The following is an 18,367-nucleotide window of genomic DNA, read 5'->3' as shown; positions in this document are numbered from 1 at the left end:
TGAAGGATTTGTAGGACATGCCCTCAATGGCCCAGTGGATTTGTCCAGGGGGCAATAATACGTTGACGATGCAGAAGGAGGTGATGATGCAGCTCACCTTCCCATAGTTCTTTTGGGCCTACAGTGCAAACAGGAGAAGTGAAAACATCTTGCCCACAGCTCTGATACTGAACACGTACGCAGAACAGATCGGTTGAGTAAGAAGCTGCCATTATTACAGGGTCACTTTTGTTTTGATACTTGGTTTGGTCTCGAATATCCATCCCCACACATCCAGCCTCACCCATCTGCTTCTTGAGAGAGATTGGGTCCTGAATTCCCGGGTGGGGTTCCCACATCCCTATGATGGCCACTTTTAAAACTTTCCCCTCTCCCCCCAGACAAAATTGTCAGATTATAACATTTGAGTTGGGATGCTGTCTCCTTGTATTATGACTTTTGTGTCACTATGTCCCCGTTCACCCTTTTAAGACAATGGCACTGTATTGTCCATCACTGATGCGGTAATGGGTGATGGGCCCAACATGAGCACGTAGGTAGGGAGCAGGCAGGACCAGCCCATCCAAATAGAGAGTGCCCTGGATCTAAACCTTGTGGCTGGGACTCTATGGTTTGTGCAGTTCCATCTCCTCTCCAGTCTGGATAAGCACTTACTGGGTTATGGGTGGGCATGGACATTGTCGTGTGCATATGAGGAATGGTCTATGTGCATTTGTGGGTGGGTGGTGGGCGGAGGTGTGCGTGTATTGGAAGAGGGTTGTGGGCAGTGTGTGTGTGTGTTTGCTGGAGGAGTTTCTAAGCAGATGTGGGTTTGTGCCTGGACCTGCATCGCAATATAGAGTTGGAAATGACAGCCCAGTGGGGTTAAAGGGTCTTATCGCAGTGTCTTGTTCAGCAGTAGGAACCATGCCACAAGGAGGGAGTCTGTGGGCAACCCTGCCCTTGCCTCTCCTGTGCAGTACTCTCACTTTGGGGTCTGGATAGCACATATGGATGGAGGAACATCTGTTGCATGTGTTGTATAGACTATCCCACGAAACCCAAAGTCAGCAATTTCCTGTAGTGCCACCTGCTGGCTGAAGCAGAAATATTAGTTTACTTGGAGAAGTTCCACATGTAACCCAAAAGGAAATTTACAAAAGTGTTCTTTTACCTTTAAATCTGCACCTCTGTGCAAGCACCACAGCTGGGAACATTGTGTGGGGTGAAATGTACCTAGGGTCATCCTGATAGATTGTCACATACATTGTCCATCTCTCTAGGATGTCCACACACCCTGCAAGGATTGGCTGCTAGCATTCGCCTTTGGTTGAGAATGTAAGAAAAAGAACTAGCAATGTTGGGCTATGGTGGCAGCTGTCCTTGAAGTGGTCTGTTGCCTAGGTGGAGAGGGCTACTAATGCATAGCCTACTGATTGACTTGTAAACACTGTGCCAGAAAGGGAAGACACTCATGTTCTCTCTCTCTGATTGTCCTTGCTTTGCAGATCCGCGTAGATGGCCCCACCAATAGCGCCCTGGAGTATGAGATTGTGCAGGTGGTGGACACCGGCCCCATATTACGGGACATGGCCTTTTCAGTGGATCACGAGCACCTGTACATCATGTCTGAGAAGCAGGTAAGCCTCCCAGTATGTTTGGGATGTTTTAAAAGCCTTTAGTCTGTGGCTAGCTGACTAGCACCTGAATGTCTGAAGCAGCAAATGCAGAGATGCTTATGCTTCAGGGAGCATCTTGTGATATGTTGTGCTTAGAAACGATTGAATCGATATGTGTAGTGGGTTGCCACTGAAGGTGCAGGTGCAGCATGGAATTATACTAGCAGGTAAGTTCATTTGATTCCAACCAGAATATAAAAGGGGTTGGAACCTCTCTCAGGCAGAGGAAACTAGAGTCTGGGACAAAGCGGTCCTGTGTGGGAAATCTCAGGACAAGCCAAAGTTGGAAGCAAAACTTTAAGCTGAAGTTTATGTTGTGTTGTAATTTAAAGTACCAATAAAGTTAAACTTCTGGAAGGGGACAATTTGACATCCAGGGTAAGAACTCCACCTGCTTCCAACTACGTTCCCTTCCAGGCCTATGGAGACGGCTTGCCTTGATGGATGTGGGAGATCACAGGCTGCTGAGGTGTATAGTTGTTAAGAGTTCTAGGGGTTTATGTTTGGTGCCTGGACACGACACTATTTTCCCAGAGCTCTTAAAGTCCATTGTGCATCATGAGGTTTTGGAGGTGGGGAGTTTGTATGAAGTTTTCTATTGCGCCCATAGCTTAAGACAGGTGCTTAACCAATCACAATCATAGGAGTCATGCAGGCTTGTAAAGTGCTTTGAGATCACCAGCTAGAAGGCATGAGAGAGGGGAAACTTATCATTGGTACGTTGGTGTGGTAAAGGAATGTGCATGCCCTACTTGCAACTAGATGTCTCTTAGTTGGACTGGAGACTGGCAGCAAGGTGCCCACCAGTGCCCATGGGGATATGGCTGTCTGTGTTCTGGGACCCATTGACTCATTTCATTGAGCAGATGCTAACATGACAACCATCTGTAAATCAGCCGCCTGAGGGGCACTCTAGTCCATTGCCAGTCACCTGGGGGATGCAGGTCCCTTTGAGTAGAACTTGCTTTGCTATTGCTTTCCACTCAGTGGAATTCTTTTCGGTCTCCCCTGCCCAAGTCTGCACTCCCAGCCACTCCGAAGTCAGGCAAAGCATATCCTTAGCCCTTACCCAGTCCCAGGGTCACTCTGTATGCACCAATAGCCAACGGCTTCCAGGAGGGAGGTGACCCTCTGGTCCTTTTCAGCTCTTTCTTTCTTTTCTCCTGCCTCACTCCAGCTCTAGCAGCCTCACATCCACTTGCCTTGCAAGCAAGTCCTCTTTATATGGGAGCCACTAGCTTGGCCCACAAACTGGGGCTTGAACTAGAGACATCCTGAACTGCAACTGCTTGAGCGAAACAGCCAAGCCACCATAGCTGGTGCTGTAAGACACTCAGATTCTTTGTGTATTGGGCCCTGAGGGCTCTGTGACGCACACTGACCAGTGGGTTACATTATAAGCTGCCTCTACCTTTGCTAGGGAGCCTGACCAGTGGAGGTGTGGGAGGGGAAGGGACCATTTAAAGGGCTAGGTGGGGTGCTTTCTCAGCTCTCATGCACCCCATAAGTAGAGCTGCGGTGCAGTGTACAAACAGCAGTGGCACGCTGCCAGAAGGCAGCAGCTCAGGTGTGTCGGCTGGCTGCCCATATCTCTCCTGGCTCGGCATAGTTATACTTCGCAGGGTATTTATGACTCACTTTTCTGCTTCAGTCATTTCTCTTTAAAATGTTTTGTGTCTTTTTGAGGCCTCCTGTATTCTCTGCCCTCTTCCTGGGCTATGAATATTTATACCTCAGATGTGGAAGGGAGCAGCCACTTCATACATTTATCTTCATTCATGAGGCCACAAGCCATAGCTCATGAAGGGAGATGCTGGGACAGAGCTGAGGTTGCTTTCACCCATTGCCCTGCGGTTTGCGGCGATGGAATGCTGTGGTTCAGCCGCTCCTTGCTGCCGCTGCAGGCACCTGTTAGCAAAGACTCTTTGGCTGTAATGTGGGTGGCAGGCGATGCCACCAGACCTGATCAGAACCCATTCCAGGGTGCAATCCAGACCAGTGAGAGGTTGTCACCCTTGCCCCATACTCCTGGGTGCCTCACAGTGCTTTGCTGTTGTAACACCCAGCCTGGACTGCTCACAGTCTAACTGTGTGTAGATTAGACACAGAGTGTCTGTGTTTAGCTGCAGCCATGGCACAGCTGCTCTGATCCCAGCAGCTTCTCAGCAACACTCCAGTCACACTCTGGTTTCCTCCAGCCTCGGTTATTACTTGCAGGGTGCCCCCAACATGCTCCCAATCCCGGATTTTCCCCAAAGCACGTGTTCCGCACTGTCCAGCCCTCACCTGGGCAGTTCAGATATTAAAGGTTTATTACCCTGTAGGTTGTCCATATGCAACAGTTTGCTACTTTAACTGGAGTTACCCAAACAGTTCAGTTTAAACACAGCGCTGGATTCGTTTTGATTAAAAAATAAAACAAGTTTATTTAACTACAAAGAGAGAGATTTTAAGTGAGTACATTTCTCCTGCCCCAAATGTCACGGAAGCTTTATTTCAAATGCTGGACTCGCTTCTCATGGCTGAGCTAACAAGTGCTAAATGTCCCTCCGACACAGTCATCGTTGAGTATGACGGACAACCAAAGTAAGGTGTTCAAGTCAGAGATGGTTACAGAGAAATAAAGATAAAATGCTTTCTAGTAGCTAAAACTTAAGCTAGACTTGGTTCAAGGTCCCACACGTTCCTAGCAACAGGGCTGATCAAATTCTCAGGTCAGAATCTCCCCTGACGTCCAAAGAGTGGTTCCTTTGTTTTCTTAGGTGAGAGAGAGAGAGAGAGGTAACCTGGGGTGTTTTTGCCCCCTCACTTTTATAGTCCAGTCACCATTTGAAATACATTTTCCTGAGTGTTATCCCTAGATAAAATTCTTTCCAGCTATGAGGACGGAGTCATGGAGTCTCATGGAGGAAGGTTCCATATCGTTGCTTCCTAAAATTCAGATCGATCTCTTCCTGCCCCTGCTTCGTTGACAAGGTATAGCCACTTGACAGGTGATTGCCAGTCAACTTTGGTGACACCTGGCTAATGGCATCAGCTTGTTCATTTTCTTTGTGAAACTGGTTACCTCCTCTCTGTTGACTCCTTATACGAAAATTGAGGTAAACCCACATTCCTTTGTTTAAGAAAGGCCTTTTTAACAACTTTTGCCTAGTCAGGGCTGTATGTGTTTGAACATGTGCTAACCACATCATACAGGGGGAATTCATAACTTTATATATAATGTTGCTACACACATTTCTCTGTGACCAGCAAGTTATTAGTTTGCAAATGATACCTCACAAGGCATATTTTATACAAAGACTATTACAGTAGTGTGTAGGGTGTCAATACAGGGCTTCTTTTGGTCACACCCACTTTGGTATCATGTTGCTTCTTTAGAGCACGACCTCATGGTGCTTTGGGAGACAGTGTGGTCTAGTGGGTGATTCAGGAGACCTGGGTTCTGTTCCTTTTATCTTTTTTCTGTGTGAGTTCATTTGAGACCATAGTGATTGTCTCATTTCCCCCACATAGTTGTTCTTGGGGCATTTAGTGCACTGAATGAGGTACGCCACGTTGTGATAGGCATGTATAGGACCCAGGGATGCTGAAAGGTGCGTTGTGGGGGGTTATTGATCATTGTAGCAGTGGAGATATGTGTATGGGTTTTTCATCTGTTCTGACAGGGTCTGGTGCCTCTTTGAGTTGGTGGCTCCTGTTCTCTGGGGAGCTGGCTTCTGATGATGAGCTTGGGGAGGCTGTGGGGTTGTTTGAAGGCCAGAAGAGGGGGTTCGGGGAAGCTTTCTTTCAGGATGTGGTACCCATCAGTTGTAATTGTTTAACGATGCATCACATGGGTTGCAATGTCTCGTCAAGATTTTTTCTCATTTTTTGTCAAGCTTTGACATTTTGAAGACAATGTTGCTGAAATGTTGCCCAGCTCTGCTGCCCAGCTCATGACAGTACTGCCAGACCTGTTTGACAGATGGCTGAACTGGAGCACAAGGTGAAGTGAGCTGTTTAGGGACATGAGGTGGTGGTAGGTCTGGGAACAGGACCTAGGAGACCTAGCCCATAACTGTATCTACTAGAGCAGTGGTTCTCAGTTGAGGGTCCACAGCCCACTAGAGGATCTGCGAGCCATTTTAGGGGGGGCACTGAGCAGGGCTGCTCGGAGCCCCGGCACCCATTGGCTGAAGTTTGGAACCCCGAGACCTCAGCCCCATGGGGCTGAATCCCCAAGCCCCAGTGTCCCGTGGGGCTGAATCCCCAAACCCAGAGTCCCAAGCCCCAGCAGAAGCCACCCCATGGGACAGAAACCCAGAACCCCCCACCACTCCTTGCCTGCGGCTGAAGCCCAGAGCTTCCTCTGCCCCCACCTCAGGGCTGTAGAGTTTTTACAGCATGTTGGCGGAGGGCCTCTGAAAGCAAACGGTTGAGAACTCCTGAACTAGACCACTCTCCCTGTCTTACAACACTGAGGACGGCCAAGCTATCAAGGACGGCCAATAGGATACAGTGTGTTTTTATTTTACATATGATCTGATTTTGTGAAACATTCAAAGCAACATAAGCCATTGCCTGTCCCTGATGCTATCTGTAAAGCAGCAGGCAGTGCTGATGACAGCATAACTACTCCGACAATAAGGATGCACTCTCTATATGCTCTCTCTTCTAGGTGCTGAAATGAATTAGCATTTGCAGGGGCTGGATGGAGAGAGGGTTAGGGAGGGCTGAGAGCAATTCCTATAGCTGCGAATGGTATTTGTTTTTCACAGAGTTTTCCATGATACCATTAATTGTGCAGCATATAAACTGCATGGGTTGTGCCCACAAGTGCTCCTGGTGTCTTTGGGCCTGTGCACAAACGGGGGGTGAGATTTCTTCCTGTGAATAAGGTGGAAGACGGGTCCAAAAACTTCGGCTGTCACGTCAAAGCGCTTTGCAGGATTGGGTCCAGGATGCTCAACCTTTACATCCCAGGGGCAGCAGCATATCATTGGTTCATGAAATGATTCTTCTCCATATAAAACACTTTGGGATCCTTTAGGATAAAAACTCCTTTTAAAAACAGGGTCTTACTATTTAGGAGCTTAAAGCAGTTCAGGATCTACAAAGAAGTGGCAAATGATAGCCGGTCATTCAGCAGAGCCTGTGTCTTACGGCTTGGACTTCCTCACCTTGTGGAAGATTCTACCTTTGCTTGCTGATGGTGTGATTCTGTGGTTAAAGGTGAACTGCAAAGCTTAAAAAAAAAATAGACGTTAGTCCTAGTAGGTCATGGATTCCATCCTCCCACATCCTGCCAGTGTCCGTGGCAGAGCTGGGCATGAGACCTAAGGGAGATACTCGTCCCCTGCAGCCCCGAGTGGAGATATGTTGTCCCATTCCCCGGGACTCACATCAGTGTAGCTTCACTTGTATAAAATACTCCCAATATAAACCAGCCCCGAGAGTCCTGATTCCCAGCCCCTTCTTCTGACTATTAGACAATGCTCCCTTTTATTTTTTAAAGGAAAAGGCCCCACCAGTATGCAAATGCGCAATCACAGCCCATAATTGCCATTGTTTGCAGTGTATGGTTGAGTTTTGAGGGGGTGTGAGGAGGTAGATGGCAATTTTCATCCTGAGCCAGCTACCCATGGCTAAATGACAACAGTGCCATGTGCTGCCTAGATTCAAAGTGAAGAGCGGGCGTGGCTCCAAGCCTGCCTTCTGTGACCAATACCATCATGTTCCTTGCAAGCAGCTCCTCTGTACGCTCAGACATGACTTGTCGGCACTGTCCGATGCACCTGTGTGCTTAGGAACGGGATGCAGTAGAAGGCTCCACTCTGTATAAATAAATATATATATACAGAGAGAGAGAGATTGAGAGAGAGATTTATAATAAAAAAAAATCAAAAAGAGAGCCATGCAAAGGCTTCCTTATTTTGCCAAAGTGCAGCTGTATAATAAAGCAGTGAAAACATATGTTTCAAGTCCCTGTCCCTAGAGTGGGTAGGATTGGTGTGTATGGCAGATCTGTCATGATTTATCATGAAATCTGCCATTTAGTCTAAGGATTCACAAAGGGCACCAAGTGACTTATGATCGGGATGGCTGCTTCTTAGTGAATGGGAGGCGTTGTGAGGTGCTGACAGGAAAGCTGTTGCTCAGAGGTGTCATTTCCTCACTTATCTGTCTTGATGACACTTCCCCCTTCTCCAACTCCCCCATCAGTTTGGCAGGTTTTTATCAGCAATTTCAGTGTGTAGAGACATTCCCCTGCGGTTACTGGAATTTCGGTACCAGAGTCAGTCTCTCTCTCACATACACACACACACACCTCCCACACACATGTCCTGATTCTGCACTGCCTTGTGCAATCATTTATGTCTGTGCAAAGTGGGCGTAAAATGCTTTCACACCAGAATGGTAGCCATAGCAGGCTGTGGAGAATGAGGCTCACAGGATCTCTTACACCTCTCCCCTTTCTTCTCCCACTTCCAGCCATCTCACCCCACTTCCTCAAGCCCTTTCACTGCCTTCCTTTCTCCTTCCACATTAAGGCCCTTATCCTATAAGTTGTTTGCCATGGGTGGACCCCTGCTCAGAAATTGCGTACAGGGTGTTTTGCAGGGGCTGTCTGCATGGAGTAGCTTGCAATGTTGGGATCCTAGTCAGTATTGCTGACTCTTGTGAGTCTCACAATATTCGGTATGTTTTGTAAAGCCCCCAGCTCCTGGAGTCATGTGATCACATGATATTCTCAGCTTTCTTTTTCAACAGAAATTATATTTCTAGTCCTCAATTTCCCAGAGAAGGGCTAGAAAACATGAATCTTAAGGGTTCAAAACCCAGAAGGCAAAACCAAAAACCCTACACTTATTAATGTTAAAAAATCATGATTTTTGAGTCAGTCTCGTGATTTGGGGAAGGGAATTGATTCATGATTTTTGAACACTAATGGATGGCAAAAACTGCATTCTGAGAATTTTTACTTACTGTTGCCAAAAGTAACCTGTAATATGACTAGACAATTGAGAGCGTTTTTCCCCCTTGTGATGGGATGTTTGCCCCCCCACTCAAGTGGAAGGGATTAATGGAGGCCTTGTGGGCCTACCACACTCCATCCCAGAAAGCAGTAGGGGCGGTGAATTCCTCTAACCAGCCTAGAGAAGCTGTGCAGGAAGCAGCCAATTGGAGAGAGGCTGCATAAAGCAGCCAGTCAGGGCCCAGCAGGCTAGTACAAAAGGGGCTGCAGAGCAGAGCAAGGTCAGTTACTGCGGGGAGCCCAAGGACTGAGTCATTACAACCAATAGAATTGCTGCATCCAAATTAACTGTGTAGAGGATGAGATGATGATTGTTTGGGTAACTTCTGATGTCACAGTGGCCTGCACTTGAGTTCACTGAGGTGTTGATCTGTGCCAGTTTATAGCCTTTAATTTCTTCATTCATTAGTTTCTTCAAATATAGCCTATGCATAAAATTTCAATTAATTTCAACAACGTGGAAAGTTTGAAGTGTCTGAGTTATTCCATATATGTGTCCTCAATAGTATTGCTAATCCCACCTGTTCAAAAATCATGAGTCAATGCCCAGAAATAACAAGATTGGCTTAAAAATCATGAGTTTTTTTTAATTGGATTTTTTTTTATTTGCCTTCTGGTTTGAGCCCTTAGGTTACACTCGGATCACATTTCCCCGTTCTTCTCCACAGCCACAATGCTTAGAAATGTACTTGTTTTAAAAACGAAAGCTGAGATTTTCCTATTATCCCATGACTCTGGGAGCTGCTGTTTTAAGAAAAATATCAAATATCACAAGGCTCGTGATAAAATCCAAAGACTTGGCATTGCTATGTGTGGGGCGTGACTGCATTATCTGGTAAGCTGTTTTGAGCAGGGCCCAGTCTTTTACATCTTGTATAAAATGTCATGTCCTCTGCACTATATGAGTATTTAATAATAATATCAGTGATGGGCTATAATACCCTAACTCCAGGCATACCTACCACTCGGGAGAGTTCAGATCCAGATTGGAACTTTGTGGTTTGTGCTGAGAAATTTCAGTCTGGTTCGTTGCCCTGCATAGATAAGGAACCCACACAGGAATCCGGGCAGTCTCCAAGATTTTATTCTGCAGAAGGTCAGTCACATAGCCACAGGCAGCAAGTGAACAAAGACCCTGAAAAATAATTGTTACTACATTTTATACAAGCATAAAACAGAAGACACCCATGTGCAGTAGCTTAACCTACATAAGCATACTTGGCAACCTACAAGGCTACAAGAAGAAGATAAGACTATTTCACACGAGATGATTGGTCCCTATACTAGTTCATTGTTTTAATTTTGCTGATACTTTACTTTGCCTGCTAACTGGAACTATCCGGATCTGGCAGGGCGGTTCTTCTTTAGCTGATAACAGGGCCCTTCTACAATCCTGGGTTATTTGCGGACAGCTAGACAAAATGGAGTTACTTAGGCTAACTGAAAAAGCATTACTTACAGGTTCCAGCCAATCTCTAAATGATACACAAGGAAGGACTGGAGGGAAAGGTGGTTCTGTCACGCTCTTCTGTAATCCTGTACCTCTGCTCCCAGCCCATGCCAGAAACAATAGACAAGGAGGTTGGAGGTGAAAGATTTTCAGTAGCTGGGAAATGGTTTGAGTTTGGTCCCAGTTTTCAGCAAAGGTTTGATGTGATTTGTGTTATCTCTGACTCTTTTCTTCTGTCCCTAACAGTCCCACCCATAATGCTTAGCAATACTTTAAGTGCTAACTCTGTCTTCCCCTTTGCCTCATTAAGTATCTGTTAAATAAGATCAGGTGGATCCCCTCAAAGAAATGACAGAGTCAGCACCACACTGGCCTAGTGCTAAGATGGAGAGGGGGTTGGGGGGGGGGGAGAGAGAGAGAGAGAGAGGAAGGGAGGGATCAAGCCTGCTTGTATTTCTCAGCCAAGAATGATAAAAGCTCTCTGGCCCAAAGGCAAAACGGCAGCATATTGAGCTGCTGACTCTCTTGAAATAATTTCTTTATCAGCACAATGCATATTATGGCAAACAGTCATAATTTAGCCCTGTTTTAACTCTTCAACTGCTAACGTGCAGACATCGAAGGAGCAGCCATTGCTTCAGTGTTCCCTGGGCTGTGCTGCGCTGCCTGCTCCATTTAGGATCCTGGATGGGATGAGTAAGGGTGCCATGGGCAGCAGGGAGAGGGAGCTGAGATGCATAGCATGTCCTATCCAGAGGAGGAGAAGAGATTCCAGCTGATATGTCATGTTTCTCTCTGCCCAGTCCTGCCAGGCAGCATTTCTGTTTGGCATTTCATCACTGTGTTTGGTGGTCTCTTCTATAGCCTTTTTTTGCATGGATATGGCTCTTTTTGTTGCCATGGGAATGCTTTTTCAAGCAAATTTGGTGCTGAGGAAAGGTGCTGGATTGAAGTTCTCTATTTATTCATAGATCTGGTATTATCATACTTGATGTATTGAAAGGAAGGCTGTTCTTGTGGTTAAAGGACCAGACTGGGACTCAGGAGATCTGTGTTTTTTTCCTGTCTCTGTCACAAACTTCTTGTGTGGCCTTGGGCAACTCTCTCTCTTTGTGTCAGTTCCCCATCTGTAAAGTGGACAAAAGATACTCCCTTAGCTTACAGATGTGGGAATGAATTCCATTAATGATTATGAGGTTCTCATATTGTACAAAGTCGAGGACCAGATTGCTACATAGATAGTGTGTGAGTGGAGGGAAAACGTCATGATGGTTTTAAGGGAACTGAGGGTCAGATAAGGAATGGACCATCAAGGAACTCCTGTTTTCTGAGGGGATGTGAGTGATTCATCTCCACTTCTTTCCCCCTTCTGCCATCTGCTAAGACACAAAATGAGTTACACCTAGCAAAGGACGTAAAAGGTAATAAGAGCTTTAATAAATACATTAGAAGCAAGAGAAAGACAAGGAAAATTATAGGTCTTCTACTTAGCAGGGATTGAGAGCTAATAACTGATTAAATCAAGAAGGCTGAGGTGTTTAATGCCTATTTTGCTTCAGTAAAAAGATAAATTGTGACCAGATACTTACCACAATTAATATTAACAACAAGGGGGAAGGAACAGAAGCCAGAATAGGGAAAGAACAGGTTAAACAATATTTAAATAAATCTACAGGGACTAATGAAATTTACCCTAGGGTACATAAGGAAGTAGCTAAAGCAATCTCTGAACTAGTAGTGATTATCTTTGAGAGAATCATGGAGGACTGGAGAAGGACAAACATAGTACCTATCCTTAAAAAGGGGAGCAAACAGGACCCAGGGTATTATAGACCAGTCAGCCTAACTTTGATACCTGGACAGATACAGGAACAAATTATTAATCTTATTTTAAATACCTAGAGAATATTAGGGTTATAAAGGAACAGACAGCATGGATTTGTCAAGAACAAATCATGCCAAACTTACCAAAGTTCTTTGTTTGACAGGGTTACTAATCTAGTGGATGGCAGAAGCTGTAGACAAGATATATCTTGATTTTCTGTACGTCTTCTGACACGGTCCCACCTGACATTCTCATAAGCAAATCAGTGAAATGTGGTCCAGATGAAATTAATATAAGGTGGATGCATAGCTGGCTGAAAGATCATACTTAGAGTAGTTATCAGTGGTTCTGTCAGACTGGGAGGGCGTATCCAGTGGAGTCCTGTAGGGAACAGTCCTAGGTCCGGTGCTATTCAACATTTTCACTAATGAATTGGATAATGGAATGGACGTCAAGAGATGACATCAAGCTGGGAGGGGTTACAGACACTTTAGAGGACATGATTAGAATTAAAAATGACCTTGACAAATTGGTCTGAAATCAACGAGATGAAATTCAGTAAAGATAAGTGCAAATTGATACACTTAGGAATTAAAAATCAAATGCACAACTACAAAATGGGGAATAGCTGGCTAGGTGGTGGTACTGCTGAAAAGGAACTGCGAAGTATAGCAGATTGCAAAATTGAATATGAGTCAACAGTGTGATATAGTTGCAGAAAAGGTTACTATTCTGGGGTGTATTAACAGAAATTTCATATGTAAAATCTGGAAAGTAAGTGTCCCATTCTACTCGGCACTGGTGAGTCCTCAGCTGGAGTACTGTGTCCAGTTCTGAGCGCCACACTTCAAGGGCTTAACTTCACTACAGCACTCTGTCGACGTAAGGTATGCAAGTTACGTTACATAAATAACATAACTGAGTCAACATATCTTACGTCTACTAGCTGCACTGTCTTCAGTATGCTATGTCAACGGGAGACGCTCTTCCATCAACATAGCTCATACTTCTCATTCCAGTGGAGTACCGGGGTTGATGGGAGAGTGCTCTCCCATTGACTGAGAGTGTCTTCACCAGACCCACTCAATTGATGCCACTGCATTGATGGCTGCAGCATTGATTTAGTGCCAGAGTGAAGACCAGCCCTAAGAAAGATGTGACCGACTGGAGAAAGTCCAGAGGAGAGCAACAAAAATGATAAAAGGTTTAGAAAGTTGACCTATGTGGAAAGGTTAGATAAACTGAGCATATTTAGTCATGAGAAAAGAAGACTGAGTGAGGACCTGACAACACTCTTCAAATATGTTGGAGGGCTGTTTTAAAGAGGATGGTGATCAGTTGTTCTCCATGTCCACTGAAGGTAGGACAAGAAGCAGTGAGCTTAATCTGCAGCAAGGGAGATGTAGGTTAGATATTAGGAAAAGCTTTCTAACTAAAAGGATTGCTAAACTCTGGAATAGGCTTCCAAGAGAGGTTGAGGAATCCCTATCATTGGAGGTGTTTAAAAATAGGTAAGACAAACACACTGGTCAGGGATCGTCTAGGTATAGTTGGTGCTGCCTTAGCACAGGGGGCTGGACTAGATGATCTTTCAAGGTCCCTTCCAGTTCTACATTTCTGTGATTATACCTTTGGAGTGTCACACCATGCTACAGCGTATCTCTTCCAAAACCAACTGTCCAGCAGGAAAAGAAGGTCATCTGTGCAAGTACGTAATGTTAGTCAATAGAATTCATCCTGCAGAGCCAGGTGGGATTAATTCTAAAAGGCTCATTCTACACTATTGTTTAGACGGAGGCGGGCTCCTTTCTCAGACCACTCCTTAAGCACTTTGCCACTGGATTCTGTCTATCTAAGGTATTTATATTGCTCTCATTGTCAAATGAGCACCTCACAATCTTTACTGTATTTATCTACAGAGCCCCATTATATAGATGGGGAACTGAGGCAGAAAGAGACTAAGTGATTTGCCCATGGTTCACGCTGGAAGTCTATGGCAAAGCAGGGAATTGAATCAGGGTCTCCTGAGTCTGACTTATGGCCTAAAAACTTGATCATCCTTTCTCTCTGTGCAGCAGTGGAAAACAGCTGCCTTTGGGGTGCTGATATGCCATTTGAATGGGACTATTTCAAAGGTGATTTAGTATACTTGGTACAGTCATTACCTTTAAAAGGCTCCTGCTCAGTTGCAGTGGCCACATGACAGTATGTAGTTATTTCCTGCTCTAGGTGTGCTGTATTAGGTCTACAGCCAAAGCTTTAAGAGTACCAGCCGTGGAGTTATTTGAGTCTCATATGGCTGTTAGTTAGTTTCCTTTAACTCCCTGCCAATGCTGAATTTAAACCTTCAGCTCTTGGTTTTCAAAAGAATTCTTGTAGTTCCAAGATCCTCCTTAAGCTGCTCAAAGAGGCAACTTTTCTCCATCATTCAAGAAAGAGAAGGCACACAATGAAATTAACAGATTTGATCTGGGAGAAAGGCAATATTTCCCAACTACAACATCTAATAGATTGGTGGAACTCCCTGCTGCAGGATGTTACTGAGGAAAAACATACATTAGTGAGATTTAAGAAAAGAACTAGATATGCACATGAAGAATAGAATTAACAATGCCATTCGCTGCGATGAAAATGATATGGGCTGTTGAGTCTCATGTTTCAGGGCTAATCACCAGTTGGAAAGTGAAGCAGACGTTTCCTCTGTGGTGTGGTGTTGTCTGATCAGGTGCTTTACAAATTCTCTGGAGCATCTAATATTGATAGAGACAAGATACTTGGCTAGAAGGGCGATGGGGTTTGCTCTGCTGTGGTATGGCCTGTGTGGATACACTCAGCATATTTTGTGAAGTGACTGAACTGCTTTGGGACCCCGGAAGGAGCCTGGGAGTTAGAAACAAAGCTCCTGTTTTTAATTCTTCCTTCTCCTTCTCCTGTCCCCTTTAATGGATTTTCAGTTGCTCTAAACTGAGGCAGATTGGCTGTTTGTGGTTGCAGTTGGGACGAGGTCAGTGTATTAAGAGCAGCTCAGAAAGCCACCTCCTTCTAATCTCAAGGAATTTAGTGGCAAATCTGAAAATCTCCATCCTCTCCCTCCCCCTGACCATATAATAGACCCGGGAGACGAGAAAAGAGGGAATCTAAGAAGCCGGTGATTACATGAGAAGCCTGGCAGCTCTGTAATCCTGGACTCCATTAAACATCTGTCTCCACCAATTGCTCTGACAGTCGCATCTCCTCCTCTCAAGTGCCTTATGTTTTCAGGTCACTTCAAACCACCATTTGCTAATCTACCCCGCTTTGATATTCCACTCAATCCTGGAAGATAGAGCACTAATGCCCACAAGGAAGGGGCTTCAGGCATTGCAACACAATTGTAGTTGAATACATGTTTAAAGTTAAGCATGTGCTTAAGTGCTTTCCTGAATCAAGAGCCCCAAATCATTTGGGGAGTTGGGCTGGGAGAGAGTGCACTGCTTGTTTCCCAAATCTTCCAGTTTTCAATGGTATTTGGAAGCTGCTTCCACTGGTGGTTATTGTACCATGCTATCTGTGTCCTTTCTTAGAAGAAAGCAATTGCTGTCTCTGAGAATTTCATTATACCAGTTCTACTGTGGTGCATGGAGTTAACAAAGTCAGATGCCTCTTACTGTCTATACACTGCACTTTTACATTTCTAAGCTCCCTCCAGAGTGCAGAGTTAAGTAGCCATTTTGTTGTCAGAACTCAGTGCAGACTATCTGAAGAGAGAGACACACTGCGTTCTCATGCACACTTTCCTTTTGTTCTTTCTTGTTTTTTTGTTCTTCTCATAATCTAAAGGAAAAGTCATTCTGTGAGCAAAGGTGTCTGCCGACTCTTGTGTGTAGAGGTAACATAACTTCCCAGTTTAATAATACGGCTGTGTATCTCTCCTTTCATTGTTTTATTTTGGATCTTATAGTAATTATTGTTAGAGATGAGTATATTGGATAAAACCAGATCCAGCAACAAACCTTCGCTCAAAACACAAACTGAATCTTTCGGTCGGTCGGTCGGTCGTTCGTTCGTTCGAAAAAAGTACCTTAAACTTTAAAATCTCTGTGGAGTTCCTGATTGTGACTGGAGACAGAACTCTAATTAGGCATTTTAGCTCTTGGGGTAAGCAAGCATATTTGCGCCCCCTTCCAGTTTTTCCTTCATTTTTCTACTCCTGTGGCTTTGTGCGCTGGGTGGCTAATTTGCTCGCCCCACTCTGGTTACAGCCCTAACTGGAGACAAACATACCAAAATTAGAACTGGGTGGGAAAAGATGATGCAGAAAGTGGTGCTGCTAGGTCAGTAGGTGGCTTCCTTTCCTCTAAGGCAGAGTCCCAGGTGGCCAGTGCCATTTGTCCATCAAATGCCCCATGTACCATTTTTTGGATAAAGTGTAAAATTTCAGAGGTCTTGAATATTTTGATTGTTAAGGATCTCATGACTCTCTTCCAAAGTAGACTCATTATCTCTATTGTCCTAGCCCAATTCCAACTTGGGTAATTACTAAATTACTGCCTCCCTAAAATTCTTGTGGTGGTCTTAAATGGATATAGGGATTCTTACCTACCAAATGTCCGAAACTGTGCAATGTTAAGCTGCTGCTGCTTCTGTCCCCCACCCCTGAGGAGGCTACGTTTCAGTGGTGGATAAACGACTGACTCCTGTGCATAATATGTGTATTAGTTTATAAAGTATGGTGTGCTCCTTGCAGGTGAAAGACACTGTATTAATGTATGGCCATTACAATGGTTTTGGAGGAGCATCCATAACTTGGGAAGCTTTATCCGAAATGAACCTTCTGATTCTTCTTGAAGTTTGCTGATCGCTAGCCACTGCCCCAAACTGCAGCCTTGAACCCAGGTGTAGCCCAAAGGCAGCATACCAGGAACGTGAATGTAGTGATTCTCAATCACAATACACGTATCTCAAGTTTTTGTTCTTGGCCCTTTAACTCCTCCTCACTAGTCTAGGGCTCATCTGCACTGCAAACTTAACTCAGGCATGGTAGACAGCACCCCCTGAGCTATAGGCCAGACACCAAGGTAGCTGTTAATACATGTTGCTACCCCGAGATAACTGCAATGAAGACATGCAGCCATGAGAACTCACATCAGTCGAGTCATCATGGTCCTCCAATCCTTTTTCATAAGCTCCCTGACCAGACGTGGACTATCAGTCTGCCTCTGCTCACTAAATATTTTTTTTCTTCTGCTGCCTTTTAGCACCTGATCATGAATCACATCTTGGGATGGCCCAAGAAGGAATTGAGCTGGAGATATCACTTGTGTTACCTGTTATCCAAGCGGGTGGAAAAGGCATATCCCTTGGCAGAGAAGTTGTCAGTCCAAAAAGAAGAGGCAGTTGGGCCAAGAAGCCAAGACCTAAAACTGATGTTGGAATGATGTCTGGGAGTCATGCCTTCTAGCCAGAAGAAAGATGATGGGGCACTAGCCTGAGAATGGGTGGGAGGAGAAAGTGATGGTAGCAGGATATCAGTTTTACTTTAGCCAGTTCTGAAAGGCTTCATTGTCTATGGTATTTGTGTGGAAACTCCTGAAATACGTGCAGCACATTAGGGGGCGGTTAGGATCTTCCCTAGGTGAGTTCCCAAGAGATTGAGGTCTGGATCGTAGCTGCAAGATTTCGTAAACTCCAAACCCAACATCACACATCATCACGTTGAAGCAGCGGTGGGAGCTTGGAGGTCATGCAGAGCCTCACACCTGCCAGAGAGCACTAGTCAATCCAAGGCGAATGGGAGACAACATCTCATTGGGTAGTCTTTATACAGGACTTAGCAAAAGCATTGGTCAAATGTTGTCTGTTCAATAGCCCATCATATGGCAGCTGTGGAACTGAAAGACACAGCCAACACCATACACATGACCCCACCTACCCAACAGGTCTGCTCCCTGTGTGCCTCTGAGTCCTCTCTATTTGCTGCACTGGCCTGCAAAGCCCACACAGCTCTGGGAGAGCCAGCTAGCTTCTATTCTGCCTCCACACACATCAGCAATGCAACTGACAGCCACGTTCCAGGTACAAAGCCTTTAGTACTGGTGAGGCAGCAAGAAGCCAATGTGAGTCTCGTCTCCTAGGTGGCGTATGCAGGGTAGGCAGTCAGAGAAATCCTCTTCTGGCTTCTAGGTGGAGCCATCTGCTCTGGAAGCCATTGAGAGAGAATAAGTAATCAGCTCCCCAAAGTCATGTCTACAGAGTCGCCATAACCCCTCTTGAAAATGGTGTGCTGACCTTTTGGTGGGACACTGAACATTAACCCCTTGGTGCCCCTGCACAGATGCAGTGATTTCATCTTTATTGTGTGCAGTGACTTGGCTGAATTGTTTTAAGCTCTGCTACAGATTGTTCTGGGTTTTCCTTAGTCCTAAAATAGGAATAAT

General features: G+C 45.1%; 1 protein-coding gene across 1 annotated transcript in view; it reads left to right on the top strand.

Moving 5' to 3' along the window:
- Window positions 1-18,367, top strand: part of PLXNA4 (plexin A4) — a 583,803-nt gene that overhangs the window by 276,890 nt on the left and 288,546 nt on the right. Inside the window, exon 4 of the mRNA XM_067534998.1 lies at window positions 1,488-1,619. Coding sequence (XP_067391099.1) covers window positions 1,488-1,619 — 132 coding nt within the window. The remainder of the gene's footprint in view (window positions 1-1,487; window positions 1,620-18,367) is intronic.

The sequence above is a fragment of the Emydura macquarii genome, unplaced genomic scaffold (assembly GCF_026122565.2).
Source record: "Emydura macquarii macquarii isolate MOO-44397 ecotype Brisbane River unplaced genomic scaffold, CSIRO-AGI_Emac_v2 contig_3470, whole genome shotgun sequence".
NCBI classification, from domain to species: domain Eukaryota; kingdom Metazoa; phylum Chordata; order Testudines; family Chelidae; genus Emydura; species Emydura macquarii.
Note: the sequence above shows the minus strand (reverse complement) of the source record. Positions and strands in the feature narration are given on the sequence as shown.